The following is a 25,259-nucleotide window of genomic DNA, read 5'->3' on the forward strand; positions in this document are numbered from 1 at the left end:
TGGGGAAGTGAAATATCTGCTATAGCCATGTGCATTGCACTTCAACATCTAGAAAGCTAGAAGAATGCAAAAATAGTGGACTGGATACTGGGTACAGAATAAAACCCTGGTCCTTATCAAAGCTCCTGTAAAACTCCAGGGTTTGTTTGTCTATTTGTGTGGTTTATGACCTCACAGTTCTTTCTTTTGGTATAACGTAGAGCTTTCAGATATGAGGTGCCAGTATTGCAGTTATTCAGTCTCTAAAGAATATCAGGAAGAGAAAAAATCTGAAAAGTGATATGTTTTAGATTCCCTAAAACTATCCTATTCTATAAATGAATTTGGAGGAACAGGACCACATGGTTTGAACAGAGACACATGGTATCTGGCATCCAGGGTATAGGGAAAAGAAAAACTTTCGTAAGAGATGAGAGCAGAGAGGTATGCTGGGATTGCTCAAGCCAGTCCCCACTAGCTGTATAAATTTACACTGCTCCTACACAGTAATATTTTCTACCAGCTCTGGACGCCACCTCAGACATCTAAATATTCTTGCTGAAAACAGAAGAAGGTTCCCAAAAATACAGGGTGAAATCCCAGCACCACAAGCCAGCAGAAAGCTTGCCTTCTTTTCAAGGAGGTCAGCATAGCAGCCAGGTGGTTCGGGCAAGGTCTGCCCAAGGCAGAACAGGGTAATAGGTCTGAACCGTGCTCCAACAGATTTATAACCAGTCACCAGGGCACCAGCATGGGAGCTTGGAGAGAGAAGAGAAAAACCCCAAGACAGAAAAGATCATCACTGAGTTAGAACAAACAGCTGCCAATTCCACATCCATTATTGGTAGGACCATATTCACTATCCCTTTAGTTTTCGTAGCACTGAAATAGTCTGGGCAAGACAGAACCTCTGACCCAAAGAGTAAAATGACAAAGCGAATTATACCTGATAATGCAGATAGGCACAAAGCCAGAACTGCTCTGCTACTGGTGATTAAAATCTCTTTATGGACCTGGCAGAGATTTAGCCACTTTTGCTTCCTTGAGAGTATTCCAAAATTTTCTTCAAGCTAGAAATATGATTCCACCAGCTATCCGTCACACAAACTAAATTTAAAACTTCTGCGAGACAAACCTCAGATACAAGGATTAGTATTACAATTTACTTTAAGACAATAAGGGAATGTGTTTATTTTTAATATTCCTTTCTACCCTCTTCTTCATTTGCAAATGTGCAATCCAAAATGCTTGTCCTAATCAGATATTTTTTTTCACAGAAGCATCTCAGTGCTGAAGCAGAGCTTATTAAGCAATGGCAACACACTTAATATAAGTCAGTTCTGCCACCTCAGTTTTGCAGCTACACAGCTTACAGTTAATTATATGATTTGTACACGCGCCACTGTTGGTAGGACATGAAGCTAATGATTAAAAAAAGCAGAGCATTTTTCACTTGCCCTCTCATCTTCATAAAGAACAGCCAGTCCCATTTAACTCAAAAGGACATTTATGTATTGCAAAACAAGGGCAGTGAGAGAGGACACAGCAGTCTGGTCCCTGTGTACTGTCTGCTGCAGGTGGTAAAACCCCACAAGCCTCAAGTGTCCAGAAACACAGGCCATGGCAGAAAGGTTATTTTATTTGCCTTAAAAAAAAGGTATCAGTCAGACTTTCAGCTACTGTTATTGCAACCAAGATTACCAGTGATGACAAGTAGTTATTCTATCAAGTGATTTCACTGGGGTAATTTCTGCTGCTTTGTGCGCACCGAGTTTGCCTTTCTCCTCCTGTAGTCCCGTGTCGGTGGCACATGATGCTACTTTACAGGAGAAACAGTGGCCAGAGGGGCTTATTAGACTGCTCATCTCATAAAGGTGAGCAAAACCTACCATATGATTCACAGCATGATGCGTACACTTACAGATCTCACTGTTTTGATGTCTATTTTTTAATAGAAGGAAAGTGTTTACTACATTCAGATTTCAGCATACATATTTTCTGGAGCATACCAAGGGCATTAAAGAAACATGATGATGGATTTTCCTGCTTGTTATTGCAATACACTACCAAGCTGTTTTCAAGGCAGAACCTCATTCAGATTTTGAGCTGAAAAGTAGCACTAAAGATGCCACAATCGTCAAGAACTACTGAGACACCCCAGACCTTTGCAAAGTGGTGCAGTTAAAGATGATAGTTAGGCATGCCACATGTGTTGGATATGACAGATGTTGCTTTAAATCTAGGCTGACCAGCCACTTCGCTTTGCTTTTTCTTTACCATTCCTGGTACTCAGGAATTCGACTTTATAAATAGAAGTGGCATAAGCGATGACTCCTTTTTTTAAGAACAGATTAAAGCAAAAAGGTGGAGCTACCATCCCAAAATTCTCAGTACATGAAGGGACACGTTATTAAATGAGCCAACTCTTTCTCACTGAAGTCTCCATTTAAGTTTGCTCTTTACTTAACCTTCACTGCACCTTCCTGAGCTGGTTTCAGCTTCATCTGATTGCTTGGCCACTTTATTATGTTTTTACTTCAGCTTAGTAGCCCCTTGAATTCTGCTATACTTCATGTAATTCTCATCATGTGGTTCAGTTCCCTGTGGAATTTTTTCTCCTGATAGCAGTTATTTACTGTCTCTTTCTACATTTTTCATTGTCACTGAAAGACCACCACTGACAATGTTCAACTTTCTCTAATACCCCTTTTTTAAAACAAAACAAAAACAAAAACTGATGTTTGTTATTTATTTATTAACTTCCAACCTAATATAAACTTAAATAGTATCACTATGTCCACAGAGTGCCTGTTGGCACAGGTGCCCAGTTTGTTTCCTATAGCTATGTGATGTACTCTCATATTTTTCTGGGGAGTCAAGTAAGGAAAAAATGTTTTCTTTTTGCTTTTACATTCTTAATCATTGGAGAAGCCCCCAACAGACACATCATGGTGAGAGAGGATCTCTACCTGCTTTCGCAGCTGATGACTCAATATGCTTATTTCTCAATGCTTACACAAAATGTTTTGGGTGGATTTCAAGAATAGCAGGGAAAAACCTTTTGCTGTATCTAAAATGTTGTTTGTCTATTTTACGTTGATAAGAGCCCTCTTTCTCTATCTCATTAACTGATTGCTTCTCCTTATTTTAATGTGCACAGCTGTCTCTGGAGACACAGCTATCTGGCTTTCACACACTGATGATTAGTTGGAGACAGGGCTCCATTTTCTTCCTTGCTCTATTGCTATACTAACTAGACTGTGTCAGACTTACAATTTCACATATCAGAGATCACAGAAATCCTTTTCCTTCCTAATGTATCCAACGACTGCTAGGTCAGACCCACAGAAAAGGACTTTTCAAGTGATAAAAATAGTTTGTAAGCAAGTTGGTCTTGGTTTCCCCTCTTACAGATGGGTCAACAGAAGTTCATAAGAAGGTAGGACCACAACGGCTCTCCTAGCTCCTCAAGTCAAATCACCTCCTATTATACATCCTTGTGTCACATAATATCCTGATCATAAATTGAGTAAAATCCACCTTAGAACTAGCTGGGCTTTCTTATATTTCTATTCTTGCTGTAGCACACCGAAGACCTTCGACCTGAATTATAAGAAGCTTAATTGCCACCCCGGTATTACTTGTACCTATTTATACACAATAGTCCTTCTGTTATCATCATCTTTTATCCCCCCTTCCCTTTTCAGTTGTTTATTCTCTTTAGAATTTAGCCCTCCATTATGTTTATTGAGAAAAATAATAAGCTCTTGGCATTTTCATTAATAGACTAATCAAACCACACTTCTCTCAAAAGAGGTATCTTCTACCGTGCTGGCATCTCTGCTCCGTGATACTTGGGTTTAAATTAACCTCTCCAAACACAGCTGACTGGAGCTATCTGCAATACTGAAAGAACTGCTGACCAGAGCTCCTCTTCCCTGTGCAGCGTCTGGTGCTAATGGAAATTCATTGGCTCAGTTCTTCCTTTCTCAGTTGCTTTCATATCTGGACCTCATAGATTATAGCTGAATTCCTGACAGCAGTCTTCAAAGTATGGTCTTTTATTTTATATTACTTTACAATTATGCTATATATTATATTAAAAGGGATAAAAATGCTTCCATAAATAAAGGAAGAAGAGTATTGCTATTAAATACTTGAATTTTATATAAGAATGATGTTCTTAGTCATTTTGGTAATGATTTTTATAACCACTTGATGCTTTCCCGGTGCAAATTTCTGCAAAACCAAAATCAAGATCAGATCAAAAATTTGAGATTCTTTGTCAATTTGTGGAAAAATAAATTTAATTCAAAACTTTCCATTTGCCCTGCTCACTGTACAATGGGACCTAGAATCAGCTACCTGGGAACCAAAGCGTATGTAAATGGCAGCATCAACACACCACCATATGGTACTGCCAGAACAAAGGTCTGCTAAAAATACTAGAAGTGTTTTTGAAAATCTATGCCAATACTTGCAATTTCAGGCACTTAAATACATTCACAACCCTGATTAGATGAATGGAAATTTCACTCAGAATGGCTGAGCATTCAGATAAGCAATGGCTACATTTTGTCAAGAATCTAGGCCAAATTGCTTTTGAAAATCTCAGTAGGGTGCTCATTTGCATTTTTGGCATCAGAACACTTTTGAAAATATGGTAGTAGGGCTGCCATCCATCAAACGCTTCAGCAGGTGCTGAGATTTTATGCAAGCACTTGGCTGAGCTTCTCTATGCACATACTTAAAATTTACCATGTGCCTGGAGGATCAGAGACCACCTCTGCAGGTTTTAGCTCCTCAAGGTTGTATATTTGAAAACTATGGATTTCCCTAGTCTGCAAACAAACCATAGGCTTAGCCATTGCATGGTTTCCTCAACCTCTTTACTGAAACTTTAAAAGCAATCCATAAAAGTCAGATAATATTTAACTGAGGGGATTATTGAAAAGCCATTTCCAAATGAGAAAATTGCATTCATGTTTGTTATCTGCTCTCTCCCTTTCACATATATTATGACTACATATTTATTTTTCTAGTATGACTAGAGAGATTGTGGAAAGAAAGTATTTTTCTCCTCTATAAAGATTGTCAAAAGCATTATCTTAAAGGTGCTGGATGCCATATTGCTTATAGTATTACCAGCGTAAATATATATGAAGATAAGCCTCAAGGCATAAGACTCAAAGGATAAGTGTGTTTTCTGTGACTCTCCTCTAACCCACTTGCTTTTCCTGAGAGAACAGGACAATTTCTGTGCGTGTTCACGTGTGATAGAGAAGTTGCATTACGCCAGCATCCTCGGCCGGTTGCAGCAAGTCACGGAAAAGTCCCAGGTGATTAATCAAGCGATGGCTGAGCTAGCATCCATTCCCTATCTGCAGGACATCAGTCAGCAGGATGCTGAACTGGTGAGCATTCATTTCTAATCCTTGTTTTGGCTTTTGCAGGCAGGAAGGTAGGGAGGGAAGGGTTGGGGCAGAGTGCTACGCTGCAATTTTCTCTGGAAGTAATTTTTTTGAATGTGTGGACCTGAAGTAGTTTTAAAATCCTGCTGCAGTGCCTTGTCTGAGATGCTAATCACCTGCAAGGATGACTTTTACAGAACCAGCATGACTCATCTGTAGGCATATTTTTAAAACCTCTTCTTTTCCCCCAAACCTGCCCAAATCAGTCTGGGAAAATGATTGCAATTATTCAGATTGTGCTACGTTAAGATACCTAACATCAGAAGCCACCTGCAGCAAAGCAGGCCAAATCTGGTTAAAGCATAAGACAGGGGAGAAAGGAGGAAAAAAGACTTTTGTTCCCAGCTCCATCTACAACTTGCTCCTTGGCTCTGAACGAAGCAGGCTCTCCCCTTGTAAAGTGAGGACAGTGATGCAAGCAGGGCTGTGGCAAGACCGGGGTCATTACTAGCATGATAATGCATCAATAACCTGCGACTAGAAAGTGCTGCAAGTGCATGGTTATCCTTCCACAAGGCTGCTCGGTTTCCTGACATGGAGGGATAGAGCTCATGCGCAGGAACATTTTACACATTTCAGCCTGGCCAAAAAAAAAAAAAAAAAAAAAAAACCTTCCCACAGTGCCCACATGTAAACACAGCCAGGTTTTGATGATCTGACTTTGGTCCTCTAAAGGCTCTCAGTTTTCCCAAAGCCAGCCCCCAGACACATGTCTGTGGCCCTGCAGAGCTCCGGGGATGGCGAGCAGCGGCCTGCAGCTGCTGCAAGGGCCTGCTAGCCCGTGAGGTCTGGGCTCCAGAGAAAGGGAAGCCACATGGCAAAGAGACTGTGTTACAAGGAGATATTCTCCTTTTGATGCAAGTTTGCCAGTGTTAAACTTCAGCGGGCCCACATTTTAAGGCTGACTAAAGGGTCTGGAGTTATTGGTACATATTTCAGTTATAGGTTTTCTCCAGGGTGCAATATTTTCAGTACATCACAAGCTAGATGCAGGCTATTACACTGCTGCCTGTATCTTGTCATGTAGTAATCACAAGCCTGACCTCCCTGGAAACCTTTCTGAGGAAGGCTGCAGGCCAGCCCAGGCAAAGGTCCTCGGCCTGTCGGGGCAGGACTGGGCAGAGTGAGGGTGCCTCCTGGAGGATTTCAGTGAGAGGCTCGAAATCTTTCAGCAAAACACATGCTTTGTTTACTGAGCCCAAGGTAAAAATGTCTTTTAAAAGAAAAAGGCAGAAAATCTCTACCAGCTATTCTGTCCGGAGCATTAAAATGCATTAATTCAGCATTCATTTTTTTTCCTTTGTCTTGTCATCCTCTTGTAAACTATATCTTTGGTCTGTGTATGCAAATGGAGGCTCAGACACCGTGTAGCTGGAATATTTTAGGGAACTTCAGGCATCACACTGTTAAGAAACACATCTGCAAGCACAAATGTGCAGATTGGCTTCACCGGGGAGTAATTAATGGCCCTTGCCCTTCCTGGTGTCATGAGGGACTGCACCGAGCTCAGGACATCGCTGCCCACTGCTGGGCCTGCTCATCTGAGCCATCCCACAGTGAGCAAAAGATCAAAGATCCCCTGTTGCTCCTGGGCACTGTTCTCCTCCCTCCACTGGGCTGTGGGCAGGAGGAAGCACTGGTGGGACTGGGCTATACTGGTGGGCCCTGGCAGCCTGCAACTGCCTGTGGCCACAGGCAGCACCCGCACCCCTTCACCTGTTTCTCACTCCTCAGCTGTCTTTCTAGGAGGTATCTAAATAGTTTTAAAGGTATTTTTTTCATGAAGAAGACTCGTCTGGCCAAATTCTAATCTCACTTGTGCTAATAAAAATTTAAAGTAATTCCTCTGAGGTCATTCTAACTTTACATTGGAAAGGTGAGATAAGGCTTTATGACCTAGGAAGGCAGTTAAATTGTGTTGGAGAATGCTAAAGATGCCAAATGTTTATTATCGCATACTGTATGAGTTGCATAAAGTTTAAAACATGTTGAATTTATAACAGTGCAATTTGCACTGATACAGCAAGGATCCCAAAGGCATTTCAGTTATAAACTCTTCTCTGTAAATGTCTTCCTGTAACTAAATAAATAAAGTCCTAATCTATAGCACAGAGAATTTCAGCTGAGGCCTTTTTAGATTAGTATTTATTCATAGACCCTGGGAGAATAAAGATCTCAGTTAGCTTGAACAGTTCAGTTGTTGAAACAAAACATGTCCAAGCTTTATGATTTCACTGTCACCATATTTGTACACGATTAATCAAGATGAATGCTTGTCCAAAAAAAAAAAAAAAAAAAAAAAAAAATCTATTTCAGTTTTAAATCAAATAAGGACAAGATATTAAAATAAAAATTTCCTTGAAGGAGGGGATTTTCCAAAAAAAGATCAGCTTTGGGAGAATTACTTTGGTTTGCCAACTGTCCACTCCTATCCCATTCACCTTTTTTTTTTTTTTTTTTTTTTTTTTTTTTGCCATCAGAGCCAGTAAAAAACTTTGGGTGATGAAAACTAAACCCAAAGCAGGCACAAGGCCCTTTTCACAATGAGCCAGGTTTCCTGGCTTAACTCCTTGTCCAAAGCAGTGAAGTCTCCAGCCTAGATGGGTTTGAGCGTGGCAGACCCACATCCCAGTCCCTACCCCGGTGACCCCTTTTCAACCAATTCAGGAGGAATTGCTCCAAGAACAGCCACCGAGAAATCCCTTCCTTCCCTGTCCTGTTCCCCTCCGCCTGCTCTGATGCAGACTTTGTGCTTTACCCTTTCTGCCCTTAATACCCTTAATCTCTGGGCTGTGTCTATTCTGGATTCATAGAAGGAGATTATCTGTCATAAAAGTATTCTGATGGAAAATTTCTGACAGCTTCTTGACTCTTTTCACATTAGGGTCAGAGGCAGAAATTTGCAGTTTTGTTTTTCATGAATACTGATGCATGACTTCCAAAAAAAAAAAAGTTTCATAAAATGTTTTGGCCAATAATGTTCAACTTAATGGTTGCACAAGCACAACATTAGCTGGAACTGACCCTAAGTAAGATTCAGAAGATACCTTTATCCCTTGTTGGGACAAAGACAGGGAATTTTAACATCAAAAACCTGAATGTGAAGGTAAAGTTGAGGAAATACAAGTCTGTTCCCTGAATCTCAAGACAGCATATTTATATCTTGCTCAGATAAGCCTAAACATTGACATTTTAAATTTTATCACCTCTTGTACTCATGGTAGACTGCTGCCAATCTAGATGCAGAAAGGAGACAATTTCTGTATGAATGCTTACACTTTATTATTATTATCCAGTCTATCTAGTCTGGTAATGTGCAACAAATTTGGGAAGAGGCACCAAAAGCTATTTCTTGCGTTGGTTGCTCCCTTTAAACAACAAAACATTTTGGAATAAAACTTACAGAGCAGTGCAGTACCCCAGGTATTACATACAGGTTTCTCCCAGTTTCTTCCTAAATGCTGGTGCTGGCTGCCCATGGGAGGATAACACTGAATCCAAACCATGTTGTTAACAACCCTGTGTTACTGAATACGGAGTGACCAAAACATTTTTCGAGTGCATAGAGAAGGTACAGGGTGAGACAATACCACAACAAACCTGAATTTTAGCCTTCCCTCTAACACTAAGCACAGATTAGCAAGTATTTTCCTACAGCTTCCTTTTATAGTTTACACTAGAAATTGTCAGCCTTGCTTTTATGGTCTGTTATGCTGAATGATGGGGAGGAGGAAGGGTCTGCCAAAGAAAAAGGATAGTAAAAGAAGGGAAAATGAGCTAGATACTCCCAGCTACAGTAAAAGCATCTCAGCTTTAGTGTTGTCCTCTTGTGCAGTTTTACATGCTGCCCTAAATTATGATACATTAGCCTTGGGAGAAATACTAAAAAGCAGTCATGTACGACACAGAATATCCCAGACAGCTAAAGAATGAAATATGGAACCTCTGTTCTTTACAACCTGAGTCTTCCTTAACCAAGTATAAACATTTCCCGCACAGAAACGTATAGGCTTAAATACAAATTTTCCACTGGATTTTTTCCCATTGTTAAGTATTTTATATCCACAATAATACAGTGTAATGGCTGAAGCAAAGATGAGGTGGCGGTGCTCATTGTGTGAAAGATGAGTAATAAAATCATCAGCGTACAAATGATTTTTTAATTAGGTTTTAATCTGTGTATTTAGAGAAGTTATTTCTGTGTGAATTCCACACTGATAATTTTTATCTTGGTGCCGCAGCTGCAGTCGTTAATGGCAGATGCCATGGACACCCTTGAAGGAAGAAGGAGTGATAAAGAACGTGTGTGGAATAAAATTGAGAAGGTAAAAACCTGCAGAAGGGGCAGAAGAGCATATTGTTCCTTGGGGAGTATATGTCCACCTGAGCCAGAGCTGTTCAAAAGGTAGAAAAGAAAGTAGGTGCTGCTTGAAAGCTGTCTGCGGGCCTTGAACTCTCTTAGCACTCAGACACTAACCACAAATACATATTCATTTCTTGCTTTAGCCCCTATGGCTGATCTTTGTCCATGTTAATAGCCTCTTGTGGTTATCTAATGAAAAAGAAATCTGCATAGCTTATTTTTGGCTGATAATTTTGCTTCTCTTCCATCTTTGTCATATGGGTACTGTGCTAATTGTTGGGGTGAGTTGTTAGGGAATAAAACTCATCCCAACAAATGAGGTCCCTCAGTGGAGCTCAAATGAGGCTTTGGTGATGTGAGATGTAACAGGCATGTAAATGCTTCTCTGGAGTCTCTGCTCAGCAACCGGTCAATGTAATTCTTGTAGGATTTGTGAAATGCAGGGAGCCTGTTGTTGGCTCTCTGTGCAGAGGAATTTGACCCGATGTAGTGAATAATAGGTCAGGCTGGGATGTAATGGGAGAATCTTACATTTGCACAGAGCCTTTCAAAACAAAGCAATTCACTCTGGGCATTCAACACTATTGACATTCCGCCCCTTCTGAGTGCAGGACGGCAATGCATCACTAGGAAAGGAGGATTTTGCTAACAGGTCACAGCATCACTCTGACACTGAATCTCTGTAGGGCCCCAGGCAGATGCACGCTCACTCTGTACCACGTCCAGACAACAGGGCACTGACAAGACTTGACAGAGCACTTTGGCACTGACAGGACTTGACATTGTTCCACTGTGGTACTTAGGGTTTACAGTCAAATCTCAGGGAAAATACCAGGAACCCAAGCTGCCTGCACTGCATCCATGTGAATAGGACAAGCAAATGGGACAGGGGTGTCTGAAACAAGTGACAGGAGCAGAGGGTACAGAGATGTTCAGAGCCAGGATTTATGAGTTATTAGGATTAAAGTTTCAGAAGGCATCACCTCTGAGAGTGAGCTGGACCAGGTGTAATGCCTCCTTGAGCTGTCACATAGGTGGCTCATAAAAAAAAGTTTTCTAAGTACAGAATAGTTGGATAAAGTAACCAGAACTTAAATGCCCAAAATTATAGAACAAGTTGCATCTCTTTTGACTGTTCATGAGGTAAAGCAAATATTAAATGTTCACATTGCTTTTCCATCACACCAGGATATTCTCTAAATCTCTCACACCTGCCTGCAGATTGTGTGAGAAGCTTTTGCAACACAAATACATGCAATATAAAATTACCTACATTTATCAGTTGCATACATACTTCCTGCTATAATAAACATTGATAAAAACATGAATGCAAAGAGTGAATAATATATTGACAAATAACTTACTCCCTCTGCTTCTTTGGCAGTTATCTTTCTCATTCTCAGACAACAGACTTAGGTATTAGATACAAAGTTTTCTAATTTTTTTTTTCCAAAAGTTGGGATTTTAATTCACAGTTAGGTGTTTGAAATAACCAGCCAGGTTTTCACAACTCTGAACAACCATAGAGAAAGGATTGTGGCTGGAAGTTAGACTACATATACCAATATCAAAATATTTATTAAAGGTTCATTAAAAGTCTGTTGATGGTACTGAAAAGATTGCCATATATTTCAACAGACACCAGCTAATATTTCATTGTAAATTTAGTAAAACATCTTTTTTGTATGTGTGATATATTTGTACATATACACGTAAATCTTTTATATTTCTCTGGATACTTTAACTTTCAGTATAATCCTAACTGAAATCAAGCTAACATTTAAAAATGGACTGGCATCCCAAATTACGCCACACAAAGCTGTGCATAATTCTATATTTAGGAATAAAATTTACTCAATGCCTGAAAATCTGCTCTCTGCATTTTAAAATGTGGTGCTTCAAAATTTGTTTGCATTCTGAAAATAATTTTTGCATTTCATTTTTGACAGCTTGAATAACTGTATCTGATTTGGGGCATCTTGTTCCAAGCAGAACTCACTGTTTGTTTCATAATACAAAAATATTTTTCTATATTATTTCAGAACAAAGAACTGGAGAGCATCATCAAATAGTTCTTTTCTACTTTACTTTTTTCCAAAATTTAATTCCAGCATATTCAGCATGTTCCTAGAGGAATTTTCTTACTTAGTAGAAGAAGCAGGAAAGTACTCGTGGAGTTTGGCTTCTTGTTGTTTTTTTGTTTGTTTGTTTGTTTTTTTATGTTTCACTTAAATCAGCTCTAATTTAGAAAGTTACACCAGGTTAAAGGACCCTAACAGATTACTACAGAGGATTAAATCTGGTGACAGAAAACCGATGTGGCATGGATTACTGCCTGTCACTTACTTGTGCAAGAACCATTTTGAAAAGTTCAGTGGTTCTCGATTCGCTCGTCGCATGTCGCTGATTGTAGGAGCTTGCTAAGAACCTTCACATAGATCTAGTTACAGGGTAGTTATTTGTAATTTTGCTATTGAATTAATTTACATATATTGGAAAGTGAAAAAGAACATAAAGGAGTTTATACAATCAGCTATAAATGCAAAACTCTGAGAAGCTGACAGCTACACTACCACCAGTGTAGTTTGGCTCTTGCTATAGAAACAGCTGTTGCACCTAATGAAAGCACTCAAAATTTTTCTCTAATGCAGCAGAATTATAGCTGTGCCTATTTTCCAAACGGTTAAAGGGTCTGTCAGAACTGCCGTTACAAACCACTGTTTTCAGAGTTTTATATTCCAGAGTCAGCCATAAAAAATTCATTCAGGCTGAAATCTGACGTACCAGGGCACAAAGCCTGACAACCAAACACTTTTCCTTTTGTCACAGTGGAGGGTTTATCAAATTAGTTTGAAATTAATCTGAGCAATTTTGAATTTACAGCAGTGACAAAGTAGTAATGTATGTGTAGCTTCAAGTGTTTTGGGCATTGCACTGCTCACCCAATTCTCTGACAAATTTATGTTTTTAAGTGAACCAATTTTTCAAACGGGCTAATTATTTTCAGAAGCTTTAAATACAACAAAAAGAAAAATGACTCAGTGATTAGCTGGAGAAAAGGGAACATCACAGCTCAGGAGATGCCTTTCTCAGTAATAGCAGGCTGTGGACTCTGCAGCCACAAGGAGACCTGACCCAGGACAGCCTACATTACTGTGGGAGATTAGGAAACATCCCCCTGCAGAGGCTTAACCACATTTTAGATATCCTTGCAGAATGGAAAGGAAACATGGGCTGGGCCAGCCTCTCCAAATCCCTTTCATGCCTGTTCTCTGGGATTTTACAGACACTTTGACATGCAGCTCCCTGGGTAAAACTGAGCTGAGCTGGTATCACTGCACAGTGGTACATAGGGCCATTGCCCCTCCACCAGCCACCAGCAAATCCATGGGATGGAGCTGGTGGGGTGGCAGTTCACCATGCCCTGCCTGGCCGTGTCCCCACTCCCCAGCTCACAGAGACTCACCAAGTAGTTTAGACCCTTCCATGTGTCCAGGTAGTTGAATATTCTCAAATACACATCATGAGACTCACTGCAGTGAGTCTACAGCAATTTAACTTTGCCCATGGCCCATATTTTCCCTCTGCCTGCCGGGCTAGGGCTGGAAGCCGCGATGTTCCTGGGTATCAGCAATTTGGGGAAACCCAGACACCTGGGGGTAAGACCCATCAAGCACGTAAGAGAGGGAAGGAGTCCCAATCTTCTTCAAGAACAAATGTATTCCTAAAAATTCCCAAACTGAGCTTGCTGGTGCCCAGATTGCTGGGCTTACAGCAAGGCATCATACTAGGCTTAGATTATTTTTTTTTTTAATTACTCTCTCTGTCCAAATGTATAGGTTGAATCTTGAAGGTACTGAAATATCACACCATCAGCATTTTATGAGAAGGGACTTCTCTGAAGCCAGCCTTGTGAATGCAAAGTCCTCATAAAGTAGCCAGTGGGAAACACTATGGGGAAAAGCATCATAGCCTATCTTATAAAGGGTCTTAAGTCTTCACCAGTGAACAGAGGCAGAAAAATATTTTTTCTTACTGGATTTTAAAGTGTGAATTCTCTTCTTAGTTCTATAACATTTGAATTTATTAATCTAATGAGGCTGCCAGGCCAGCAGTTTGAGCAATGACTTCCAATGCACAAGGCTCAGCGGCAGTGAACAGATCTCCAAGAGAGATGGAGGGGAACTACCCTGATAATTCAGCTGGATCCCACAAGAGTACTGCAGCCACTGAGTTTTAAGGAAATGAGGCACTGTAATAGCCAGGTCTGGTCACTGTTTGCTAGCTGCTTTCCTGACAGAGTTACAGATTTAAGTAAAATCTGCCGTGAGTATGAATGTTGGGAGTAATGATCAAGCTTGGCCCTAAATAACTCAAGGAATCATGTCTCTGCATGGCCATTCTAGGATGTTATAGCCACTATGGTCAGGTGGAAGGGTTTATGGTATCTAAGATACCTAAAGGGGTAGGAAGCGGCCTCCTTTCCTCTACAGAGCCCTCAATTCTATGTAGTTTTGTAACAGAAGAAATAAGGGGGATTGTTTTCCTGTCTCATAACAATAAATTCATTAATATTGTTACAGTGAGAGGCATTTCATTAAATAAAGAGATACTTTACAGCCCATCAACCATAAACTTTTGACATCCGAAGAGAGGAGAGCCCAATAAGGTAGCAAGTGCCATATTGGCTCTGTGAAGATAATAATGCAGTTCTGCTTCTCTCCTCCATTTAGCCCCTAGGCTTTCATAGTGGTTTCATAGGATTCTCTTAACATCATTTGAACAGCCAAAGGATAGACAGGAGTTGGCAAATAAACACTTCCCTACACTTCTACATGTGAGACACTTCATAAAACCTTTACATCTGAGTTTACCTCAAGGGCATCACATACTTTGCAATTTAGATAAGTTATTATGCCCATCATTTGCTGAGCTCAGTGGAACGCCTGTTTCATAAATCTGAAAACAGAGCAAACATGGATGAGTGAATAAAAGAACAGATGTAACTTACATAAGGATAAGTATATAACAAAAACTGCACTAATATATGTGAATATAAAATGAAGTAAAATTAGCCTAACGTATTATATAATCCTTTAGCCTGGCACACAGATTCTCAGTAGTTGACCTCTGCTTACTACAGCTCTGCCTTTTGCAGCAGCAGGAGAACGCTGTCTGATGACCTGTGCTCTTCCACTGACATTATCTCTTAATTGAAAACCAAGCCATGGAAAAGGGCCGTGGACTTGCCAGGCATTCGGTCAGCCAGAGGAGCAAGGAGGGAGATTCATATTTTGTTGATGGACAGTGGACGTGTTGCTGAAGAGCACTGCGCTGGCTGCTGCAGCAGTTATTGGTTCTGTGTGACTTTGTAGGGTCCTGTGCAGTAACCCAAGCCCATGCCACAGCCACTGGGAACGCTGCTTGTTCTCAGAGCCAGCAGGCTTCCCAAATTGTCTCGGTGTGCTTCAGCTTGGCTAGTCCTGAAGCAGCCAAGGAATGGCTGGCCACTACCAGAAGGAAACTGGCTCCTGCTTTGCTCTCTCCCCAGGGCCGTGACACAGCTGGGCATTTCACAAATGCACAGAACCATTGTGAAAAGGGAGGAGGGAAGGAGGGTCTGTTTTTTCCAGCCAAATCAGTTGGTCTAATATCATATGACACTTACACCCATAATTGGTAGGTCATCACAGAGACAAAAAAAGTACTGGTAATGCAAGTGGGAAGGAGTGTTTTGTTACAAGAAAAGCTCTGGTCTATTCCGCCAAGCCATAGGGTGAGATAAGTCAATGGGATAATTTTAAATACCAGTAAATATGGCAATTGAGCAGTAAATGTCTCAGACATCAGAATAATGTAGCTGGTTGTCGTTGCCTGGCAGTTAAATCACAGGCGATTCTGGACATTAACGGTGCCTGCATAGGGATTTCGACAGATATTTCCCCAGCCCTTGCTAATCATGCTGTCACTTATACATGAGCAGTCAGCTTACCTGCTGCCCTCTGCTAGGAAAGGTCTCCAGCCCTATAAACACCTGCTGCCAGGTGTTGTTACTGCTGTGAAAGATAGCACGAGTCAACAGGACAGCTCGCAGTAAACACTGAGCTGGACAGTGATTCAGGAGAGCTTGTAAAGTACCGAAGGACCATCTCCGTTGTAAGGTGCTTAATAAATGTAATTCATTACCAGCATCAACAGGTTCTTTATTCAATTTCCCATCAGCAAATACTCCTTCTTCCATCTGCTTTTAGCTTTGGAGCTTTGCTAACGTGTTAAGACCCTGTTAATTTTTCAGTGTTTCACTAAACTTCGTCCTTCAGGGTGGAAATGTGGACAGCGCTGTCAGACCGCGTTCTTTAAAGAAAGGCAGCGCATACACAAGGCATGTGAAACTGCAGAAATGGAGCATGAGGGACAGCACATTTATCTTTGGCACTAGCATCTAAAGCTATGAACGTTTCCAAAAGCAGGTCCAAGGCGAGAGTTGTGCGGTCAGTGGGTTACATCGCCAGACAAACATAGGGAAATGACTCTGGCCTGCCCATGGCCATTCAGGAGATGATGTGCTATATGCAAACCCAGCTCCCTTCCAAAACCAACCACAGCAGCTCAAAAATGCTTCACTTAACACACAAGCAGTAAAATCACAATTGTGGCATGTTCTCAGCGTTTCCTCCACACACCGTACAGCCGTCCCTGCTCACCCTCCGGGCCCTTTCCGTACCGTTCCTTTGGTTCCTTCCTTCAGCCCAACGAGTGCTTCAGCAAGTGCAGGGGTACAAAGCAAAACACAGAGAGGTACTTCATGTTTAAAGGCAGCTCATTTGCCTTCTATTAATTACTAAGAGCTCCCAAGTAATAGGAATAGGTTCTGTTATGCCCCCAAATCCTTTTTGCTGTTGCCTGTTATTTATGGCTCCTGCATACATTTTCAAAAGCACCTCTTTCCTCTTTCACACTGACTCTCCCAGTCTGTATCAGGATTTAAGTAGTTTGGATGTTTAGGCAGTGTAGAGCCTGCATACACTTGGATCCATGTAACACAGACTTGTACGGTTTTATGTCTGCTTGCTGCATTTCTATCTACATTTTTTTTTTAAAGAGTTGTTTTCCTACATGAGTTTGTCCTCGGGAGTTTGTCCTGGCTCTTTCATTTGTGCTGTTCTAAACTCTTCTGGTGAAAACTCTTCTATTGCTGATATTTTTGTATTTGTATTCAGATTCTTGCCAGTATTTTAAAAAACACAAGCTAGTTTGTGATGAGAATATCTCCCCCAGTTTTGGACAAGCCATGAAGCTTCCGCTGGACCATCAGCAAGCCATCGACCATGGGCATCTGTTCCTTGGAACAGCCCCCTTGCAGCAAAGGTTGACAAGTTTCGTGACATCTGTGGCCCATCAGGACTTGGACAAAAACACCCTGCATGATGGATAGTGTCTCTGTGGCCTCTCTTCATAGCTGGTGCATATCACGTAATTAGGAACCATATGTGGGATGTCTTATCCCAGGGAGTGCATAGGAAGAGCAAAGAATATACTGGCCTTGTGCGTTTTTCAGGGCAAAACCAGATGCATCTGGACAAAGCCAGAAGTGACTGATTGGACGCTAGCAGAAAAGCAGTAGGGGCTTCAGTAAAAGAGGGGAAACCCCACGAAGCCTGCTCTGCAGAGGAGGTTGGTCTTAACGACCTCCAGAGGTCCTTTACACTGAAATCTTATGATGGTTGCAGCCCAGCTGCAGCAGCAGGTGCTGCTTGTACATCCTCCGTGCCGTGAGGGAATCAGGACAGCATCCGAGAGCAGGACTGCCAGCTCGCTCCCCTTTATCCATCACTGGACAACACCTACAGAAGGGCAAGATCAGAAATGCCTCTGTATGCTGCAAACAAGGCCTGTCTTGTTCTCTGCCTTTGTATGGACCTACGTAAAGTCACTTTCAAAAACTGCCATAGGTCTGGATCAGATCCCAAGCCAAAGGGAAACCACACACTGCCTCGCCTGAGGAGACCCTCCTTTGTTCATCCCTCAGGCTGACCCCATTGCATTGCCTCTCACCTCTTTCAGTTTGCTCTCTATACCATCCACCTCCTTTTCCTCTGCTTCTTCCAGCTGATCAGAGGGGCCAGACCAGAGAGAGAAAAGCCCAGTGAAAGAAACAGGGACAGGAGCAGCCAGAAATGAGGGAAAAACAGAAGCGACTTGTACTGCTGGGAGAACCTAGGGGAGCAAATACCTGGGGTATCTTGAAAATAAGATGTCTTAGCAGCAGAGGATTAAAATACATTGAAGCCCAAACTGTCTCCATAAGTACTCAGGCCACCAGGCACTCGAGAACTTACACTGAGAAAAAGCCCATGAAGCGATAATTCACCTAGAGCAAAATCCATGTACAGGAGGGCGAAGGGCTGACCTGGCATTGATCCCTGTGCAGGGTGAGTCCTCGTGTGCATCACTGGCAACACCAGCACTGTGAATCAAGTCCTGCAGGGCTCTTCCCATGGTGGGATTTAGTGGTGCTTTAGAATACACAATGGCACTTCAGCCCGCGTAGTGGCTGCAGAGTTTGGCTACACAGCCCTGGGGGCTCAGCAACAGTCTGAGGTCAGCTGAGGAGTGAATCGCGAGACTTCTCCAAAAGCCGCTTCCCTACACTAGTCACATTTGGGCTGGCTGTGACATATGTCCTTCTGCACACTCCCATCCACACAGATTCTTTTTTAAGCACTTATTGGAAAGAAAAAAAAAAAAAGAAAAAAGAAAAAAAAAATGAAGCTATTGATTTTAAAAATTTGCATTTCCCAACGAGAGCCCTGAAGGTGGCTCACCACAGTCAAACAGCAGAAGAGCGGGCACGGGGAGGTTTTAAATCAAGGCAAAAAGGCAGAACATAATGCTTCCAATTTACTTTCTTAAAATGAAATGTGCAAGCTAAAAAGCCATGAATAAGCACTACTGAACACTGCAGCCACCAAAAAGACATTTTTAAGCTACCCCCCTTCCCCCCTTTATCTTGTCAAGAGACTGTATTTTCATTGTGTTTGTATGGTAATTTAAATCATGCCAGGGCTCAGCGCATACAGTGTAATTGTAAGTCAGCGAGGGTTTGAATGTCATCACTGCTGTGCAAATAACATCATCAGCTCATCAGCTGTGTCAGTAGCATTGCAATTATGTAAGCAACTATTATTTCCACCCCTGATATGCCATATTAGAACTTATTTTGGGGGCTGGAGTTGACAGGTATTCTATAAATATGAAAAGCACACAGCAGCAGCCAAGCTCTGGTGGGAACACCATCCCACCCCGGGCTCTCTGGTGGCATCACCAGCAGCTTGGCCACCGCTGGATGGTCCTAAAGGAGCTCCTGGGGCTTTTGATCGCTTCCTGGACCTCCCTCACCCCTTCCCCTCCCCACTTGCCTGGGATTCATTTCCCTGCCTCTTCACACACTTTGTGCTCGCCCAAACACGAGCCCTACTCCCAGAAATCTAACAGATTCCTTATAATCACAGAAGTCACAGAGACATTTTAATTTGGTCTGTTGCAGAACAGCCTTGGGGGCTTGCTTGTTGTTTTTAATATGGCTGAGCCCCTGGACTGGAGCTTGGCACCAAGCGATTAGTCTTTCTCAGACTTCCTGCCTGCTTTTGGCAGATCAATGATTTCCTAAGCTTTTATTTCAGCTTCTTAAAAATGAGGCTAGCATAACGATTCCTTTCCCTAATCCCCTGCATGTTCATATTGCGAGCACGTCACACCAGAGCCAGCCCCAACCTCCGTGGGCATCTGTTGCTGCAGCCCTCCTGACAGCGGAGGAGCAAAGCCCACTGGGGTCACCAGCATGGGGTAAAACTGCTCCAATGCAAGCTCGTGGGGTGCAGGAGGCCGAGCTCCTGTGCCCTCAGCACCCCAGAGGAGCAGAAATAATTGCCCACGAGCTCTGGTGCTTGCCTGGTGGCGTCTCCATCACACGCACGCCCCTCTCCAACATGCACGGCTCCAAGCTCGGGGCTGGGAGCACTCTCCTAACAGCTCAATATACAAATAAATAACAGCAAAATATACAAATAAATGCACTGGTGAGCCACGCTCAGATTAATTCACAGTCAGCTGCTCAGTGCTGTGACTAAAGAAGCAATGCTCCACTGAATGAGTGTCAGGATGATAGATTAGGACTTTTTTTTTTTTAAAAAAAAAAAAAAAAAAAGATTGCAGCTTAAGATGCAATTGGAAGATTGATTCTTTAGATCCTCACGTTATATAGGGTCTAGGTCCTGAGCATGACTCAGTGCAAAGGGAGATGGTTCCCATCCTCACCATGCAGAAACACTGCACATCACAAATATTGACATAAGTTATGAATAAAGGTAAGGCATGGGGGAAGATAGCCATGAAATTATGAATGCTTGTTGTTCACAGAATACCTGTACACAGTACTATTAATATCTGGTTTTGATTATGAACATTTATTTTCAGTTCTGAAATCAGCCTTGCAAAGTATATCTATCTGAATGTACTCTTTATTAGAATAATTATGTTTTTATTTGGGGGGGACACAGGTCATCTGTTCTTTTACTACATTCTCTAGTGAATTATATTTCATGGGAAAACATATTTATTCAGAACTTCATTTTGATTTAATAGAAAAATGGTTCATGCCATAGCAATGCAGAATACTCATTTTTCTCCATGTGCTGATTTTTGGCATATAAATGCCAGAAGCTTCTGTTCTCTTTCCTTATCAAGAAAGACTTGCCCGAGATTAATTTCCTCATCATCCCTTCCTTTTAAAGTGGCTGTTTTTCAATGCCATTTAAAGACAGAGTTGTGATAAATTTCTGTTTTCAATGCACAGATTTCAATGAAAGAAGTCTCTTCCACAGCAGTAAAGTAATTGAATCCAAATTCACAGAACTGAATCTGTGCGTGCATAAGGCCAAACAGAAAGGGACAAAAAATTTAATAAATCACGTACCATTACTCCAGCCAATTGTACGAGAGGTGCCTTCACATGGTTTTCCTTCTAATGAGAATTAGTTCTGAAATAAACTAATTGCCAAAGTTTCTAATGTTTTTATGCAGGGACAGGGACATGATTCTAACACTTCTTTGTAATTGCAGATCGGAATAATTGAAGACTTCTTATACCAAGTAGAAGACAGTTACTTAAAGAACAAAAGGCTGAGAGCAGCTAGGAGGGAGAAAATGAAAATGAAGAGGCTTCAAAATACGCAGCAACATTAGAGCCTAGGAAATACAAAGCTGTCCCTCACCAGCCCTAAAGACATGGCCACACAGCCAACGAGAAAATTAACACTGTAGATATTTGATAGATAGGTCAGCAAAAGCCACCTTTCCACTTAATGAGCCTTCCCCTCGCTATGGGGTATCTTTAGCAAGACACTCCTGCACTTCATTAGCCTTAACTGGCTGGAATAAACGTCCACGCAAGGCTTATTTTAAATTGTCTTGTTTATTTAAACAGTAACACCCAGCGGTGCATTTTTCTCTCTACATCCATGAGGAAAAAGCCGGGGAGGGCTTCTAATGGTTTACACCCACGCTTACATACACTTAGCTGCAGAAAACTGCCTGGGGCTACAGCCCAGCTACCTGCCCACACCTCTGCAGCCCGTGACTTGATTTTACAGAGCAGTGCACATCAGGCCAAAGGGGCTTAAATTTCAAGAGGAAGCCCATATGGATTTTCTGACCTGAGGACATTCTGTAGCCACACCCTGTAAAACCCTCCTGGCCTGGTTGTCACACGAGAAGTGCTGAGGACAGGCATCCCCCCCCCAGTCCTTAGCTAAAAGGAATTTGGCCTCACATTATCTTCTTCCCACATTAATGCTTTACACTACAGGTATTGGTATAGCAAAAGGTGACAAGTGGGAGCCTGCACTTTATAGCTGAAACAAGGACAAGTGCAAGAAACATGACACAACAAAAAGAGAAAGCAAAAAACAGAGGCCAGTGTTGCTCCGGGTTAAGAACCTGGAGCCTTTTGCTCTGGTCTGTGCCCTACAGGTAAGTTTTCCTCCATTAGACAATAATTTTTAATTTCACAGAATCACAGTTTTTATTTCATTTTAAAAGACCTACTTTTCAATAGAGATCACCTTACCAGATGATGTTTGCTAGGCGTCCTTAACTGATGTGTGCAGTCTGTCCCTTTTCCTTCACTGCATTTACTTTGTAAGAAAATAACCTCAACCTATAAAAATAGGATTCAGTTCCATATAATTTCTCATTCAAAGGTAACTTTAAAACAAAAAGATAGAAAGAAAAAATCCAGTTGAGCATTAAGATTTAATTGAAAATCTAGGACCTCAAAGGTATTTAGCCACATAATTCCCGTTATCTATTTATCACAGATAGGAGTCTAAATCCCACAGATTTTTAGCTGCTACAAACCATCTTCCTAGGCTCTCATAAAATATTTTTTTTTTTAAACTAAGAGAGAACCAGCAAAAGCTTTGATAGTCGTTTGTTCATCGTTAACAGAGTATGTATAAAGAAATCTTTCTGTGAAAATCTGAGCTAGCTCAAGCTCAGACATGTGGGACATAGAAACGAAGAATTATTGCCCTTTGGAGACAGCATTATTTTGCAATGGAGTTGGTTTTGTCAGATGAAGTTTTATGACACATAGTGGCAATCATCCATCTTTGATGAGCAGACACATACTAAATCAGAAAGACTGCTCCCCATGGATCATCAAGTCACAGTCAACACACAGTTTGGTAAATCATGAGGCTCTTAAGCAAATACTCTTAATTTGATGTAAACTAGTTTACAATTCTGCAATATTTTATGCAAAATCACGTAGACTCTTTTTCATCGTTCCAGGTAAAAAAAAGTGCAATGAAAAGAGGTGAACTTTGAGGGGGGAAAACAACACTGCTGGTGAGAAAACAGTCTGTGCAACATGAAAAAGTCGATCTTGGTGCACTGAGCACAGCGTACCAGGCTCATTGCAGGGCTTTGTGAGAACCCCAGACCCGAGACAAGATGTGACAATTCACTTTCAGGTATCTGACATTCAGGTAGGGCAGAAAAACTTACGCTACAGATCAATTCCTCACTGAGAGAGAGAAGCTGTTGCCCAAATCAATCTGTTAGGTGTCTGAAACATCTGGGCCAACATCTGGCTACAGCGCCCTTTAGCTCCAGAAAGCCATAGACTGAGGCAGTTGTCAGAAGAAGTCATCTGTGAAACACCACAAAGGAAATATGAAAGGAGCCTCTGCCACAGGGAAAGGGGTTGCTGTTTTCCAAAAATACCCATCTGTATTGCATAGATTCCCAGGCCCAGATCTGCAAGCAGGTGTTTTACTCAAGGCTTTCTGAGAGGCAGCTTCACCCCATGAACGTACTTCACTTTGGCTGGATGGCATGGGAAGGAGAGGGGTGTGCGGGTGGGTCTGATGCTTGCTGCATGCGGCATAGTCTCCAACGCATGTGATTCACTAGGCTCCCCTAAATAATATATAATAATAATAATAATATAATCTTGTCTTTTGAATAAATTGCAGACTGTATTATAATGATTCCCTGGCCTCATAGCTGGGGATTGCTATAAGGAGACAATGCACGCCATGGCTCCTCTCATCAGGAGCTAGCACCAGTTGGACTTCACTCCTCACCCTCCTTTTCAGTCTTGCACACAAGGACACAACTGAGACCATTACCCAAGAGTTCCACTTTCAGGTCACTTCTGTTTCAAAGACTAGTTTCCAAATGAATGGTGGGCATTTGTTTTCCTCCGCCACATCATTTTTTTTTGGTCACAAAAATGATTTATCTGTTGACAGCCAGGTTCACTGGCCCCAAGCAACTTCTGTCAGTTGAAACCACTCAATGAAAAGCAAAGAGCACTATACCAATTTAAAGACAGGGAAAAAAAAAAAAAAGAAAAAAAAAAAGTAAAAATACCCTCTCCCCAAGACTGCCTCATAACTCTTTTGCTTGCTGTTGTGATCACTGCTTCCTTGTAAATGCCAGAATTTCTGTACCAAGGCCTAGAGCACAAGCAGAGTGAGCTCCTTCAGGTGTTAGGTACCTTTTTACTGCTTGGCTCCAACACTGATTATGACTCACAGAAGGTGCAGTGTTTGGTCTTAATAAACATTTCTCACTTTCACTGTTTATAAAGTCTCTTCTCTCAAAGGGGTATGGTAAAAACGCTTGAAAAATACAAGGTTGTGGTCTGAAGAGAATGGGTGTACAGCTAAAGAAATAAACTGAACGTCACCGGTGGAAGAAGACAAGGTGCACTCACGACATCCAGTGGTGAGGACGAAACTAGAAGATACCTGAATGGAACCCGCTACTAGGCCTTCAGTAGCAGTCTGTGGTGCTACTCTCACTCTGTAGGGGAGGACACTGCTCAGAAAATAACTCTGAGCACCTCAACCACGCTCCTGCCTCTGCACGTATCTCCCTCCACCCCCATTTCACACCAAAGCAAAGGACAGAAGAACACTTGCATCAGAATTCCCTTGAAATTTGACTCCACAGTTTGCAAACCCCTGAGAGCAAGGACCACCTTAGAGTCTAGTCCAAGTGTCCCCACTAGGAATTAGCATATTAATAACTTTAAGCCAAACACAGTTTAAATAGAAGTCTAATATTAAGTACTCTGTACATTAATCATTAGTTTAGCAATACAGAGGGGAGGGACATCAGGCACCACACACTACTTCCAAGACACAGCCTATGGCTAAAATTAGAAGGATTTGTGTGTATATATACACACACATATGTATACATACACACGCAGAGTATTATACTTACAACCCAACCAAGCAGTCATACAAATGTAACCAGTTCCTTATTCAGGGGCTAGATGTGATCACACATCTTTAATCTCAGCAGACAGAACAACAGCAGGCCGCGGTTTTACATTTCTCCATTTGAACTACGATCATTGTCACCAGAGCCAATTTCACGTTGGGCTGTTTCTTGTTCTTGTTGCAATTCATCACGAGAAGACATGAGATCCGAGATACCCCGGCAAGGCATAGCCCATGAATAATACAGCGCATCGCTTTGACCTTTTCAGTTTGCTTTGTAGTGTGATTGGCCAACCACTCCTGTCCTCCCCTGTTAACCACCCCATTAACCTGGGAGGAAAAGGTAGAACGGACAGACAATTAGCCGGCAGAATACTAAAAAGGTTAACGCTGGAGCGCGGAGCCCTGGCTTCCTTCAGCTTTAATGGGTATTAAGATTCTGAGATCTCTTTCCTCTTTTAAAATCTGCAATGAAAGAAAATAAGAAACCGCACAAGATGAACTTTGTTCTCATTTCAGATTATAATCATGTAGTTCCTTTCAGATGTCACACTTGGATGACTCTAGTTTATGCGTGAATAAACTGAGAAGAATGTTTATTTTTACCCCTCTCAATATGGAGAATATTCAATTAGAGCAGTGAACTTT

General features: G+C 41.7%; 1 protein-coding gene across 1 annotated transcript in view; it reads left to right on the plus strand.

Annotated features, from left to right (window-relative positions):
• Positions 1-21,057, plus strand: part of SPATA16 (spermatogenesis associated 16) — a gene marked incomplete at both ends in the record, with an annotated part of 74,897 nt that extends 53,840 nt beyond the window's left edge. Inside the window, 3 exons of the mRNA XM_084291810.1 lie at positions 5,229-5,393; positions 9,692-9,775; positions 20,935-21,057. Of these exons, the coding sequence (XP_084147936.1) occupies positions 5,229-5,393; positions 9,692-9,775; positions 20,935-21,057 (372 nt within the window). The remainder of the gene's footprint in view (positions 1-5,228; positions 5,394-9,691; positions 9,776-20,934) is intronic.
• Between the last annotated feature and the right edge of the window lie 4,202 nt (positions 21,058-25,259).

The sequence above is a fragment of the Netta rufina genome (assembly GCF_964035555.1).
Source record: "Netta rufina genome assembly, chromosome: 9".
Lineage (NCBI taxonomy): Eukaryota > Metazoa > Chordata > Aves > Anseriformes > Anatidae > Netta > Netta rufina.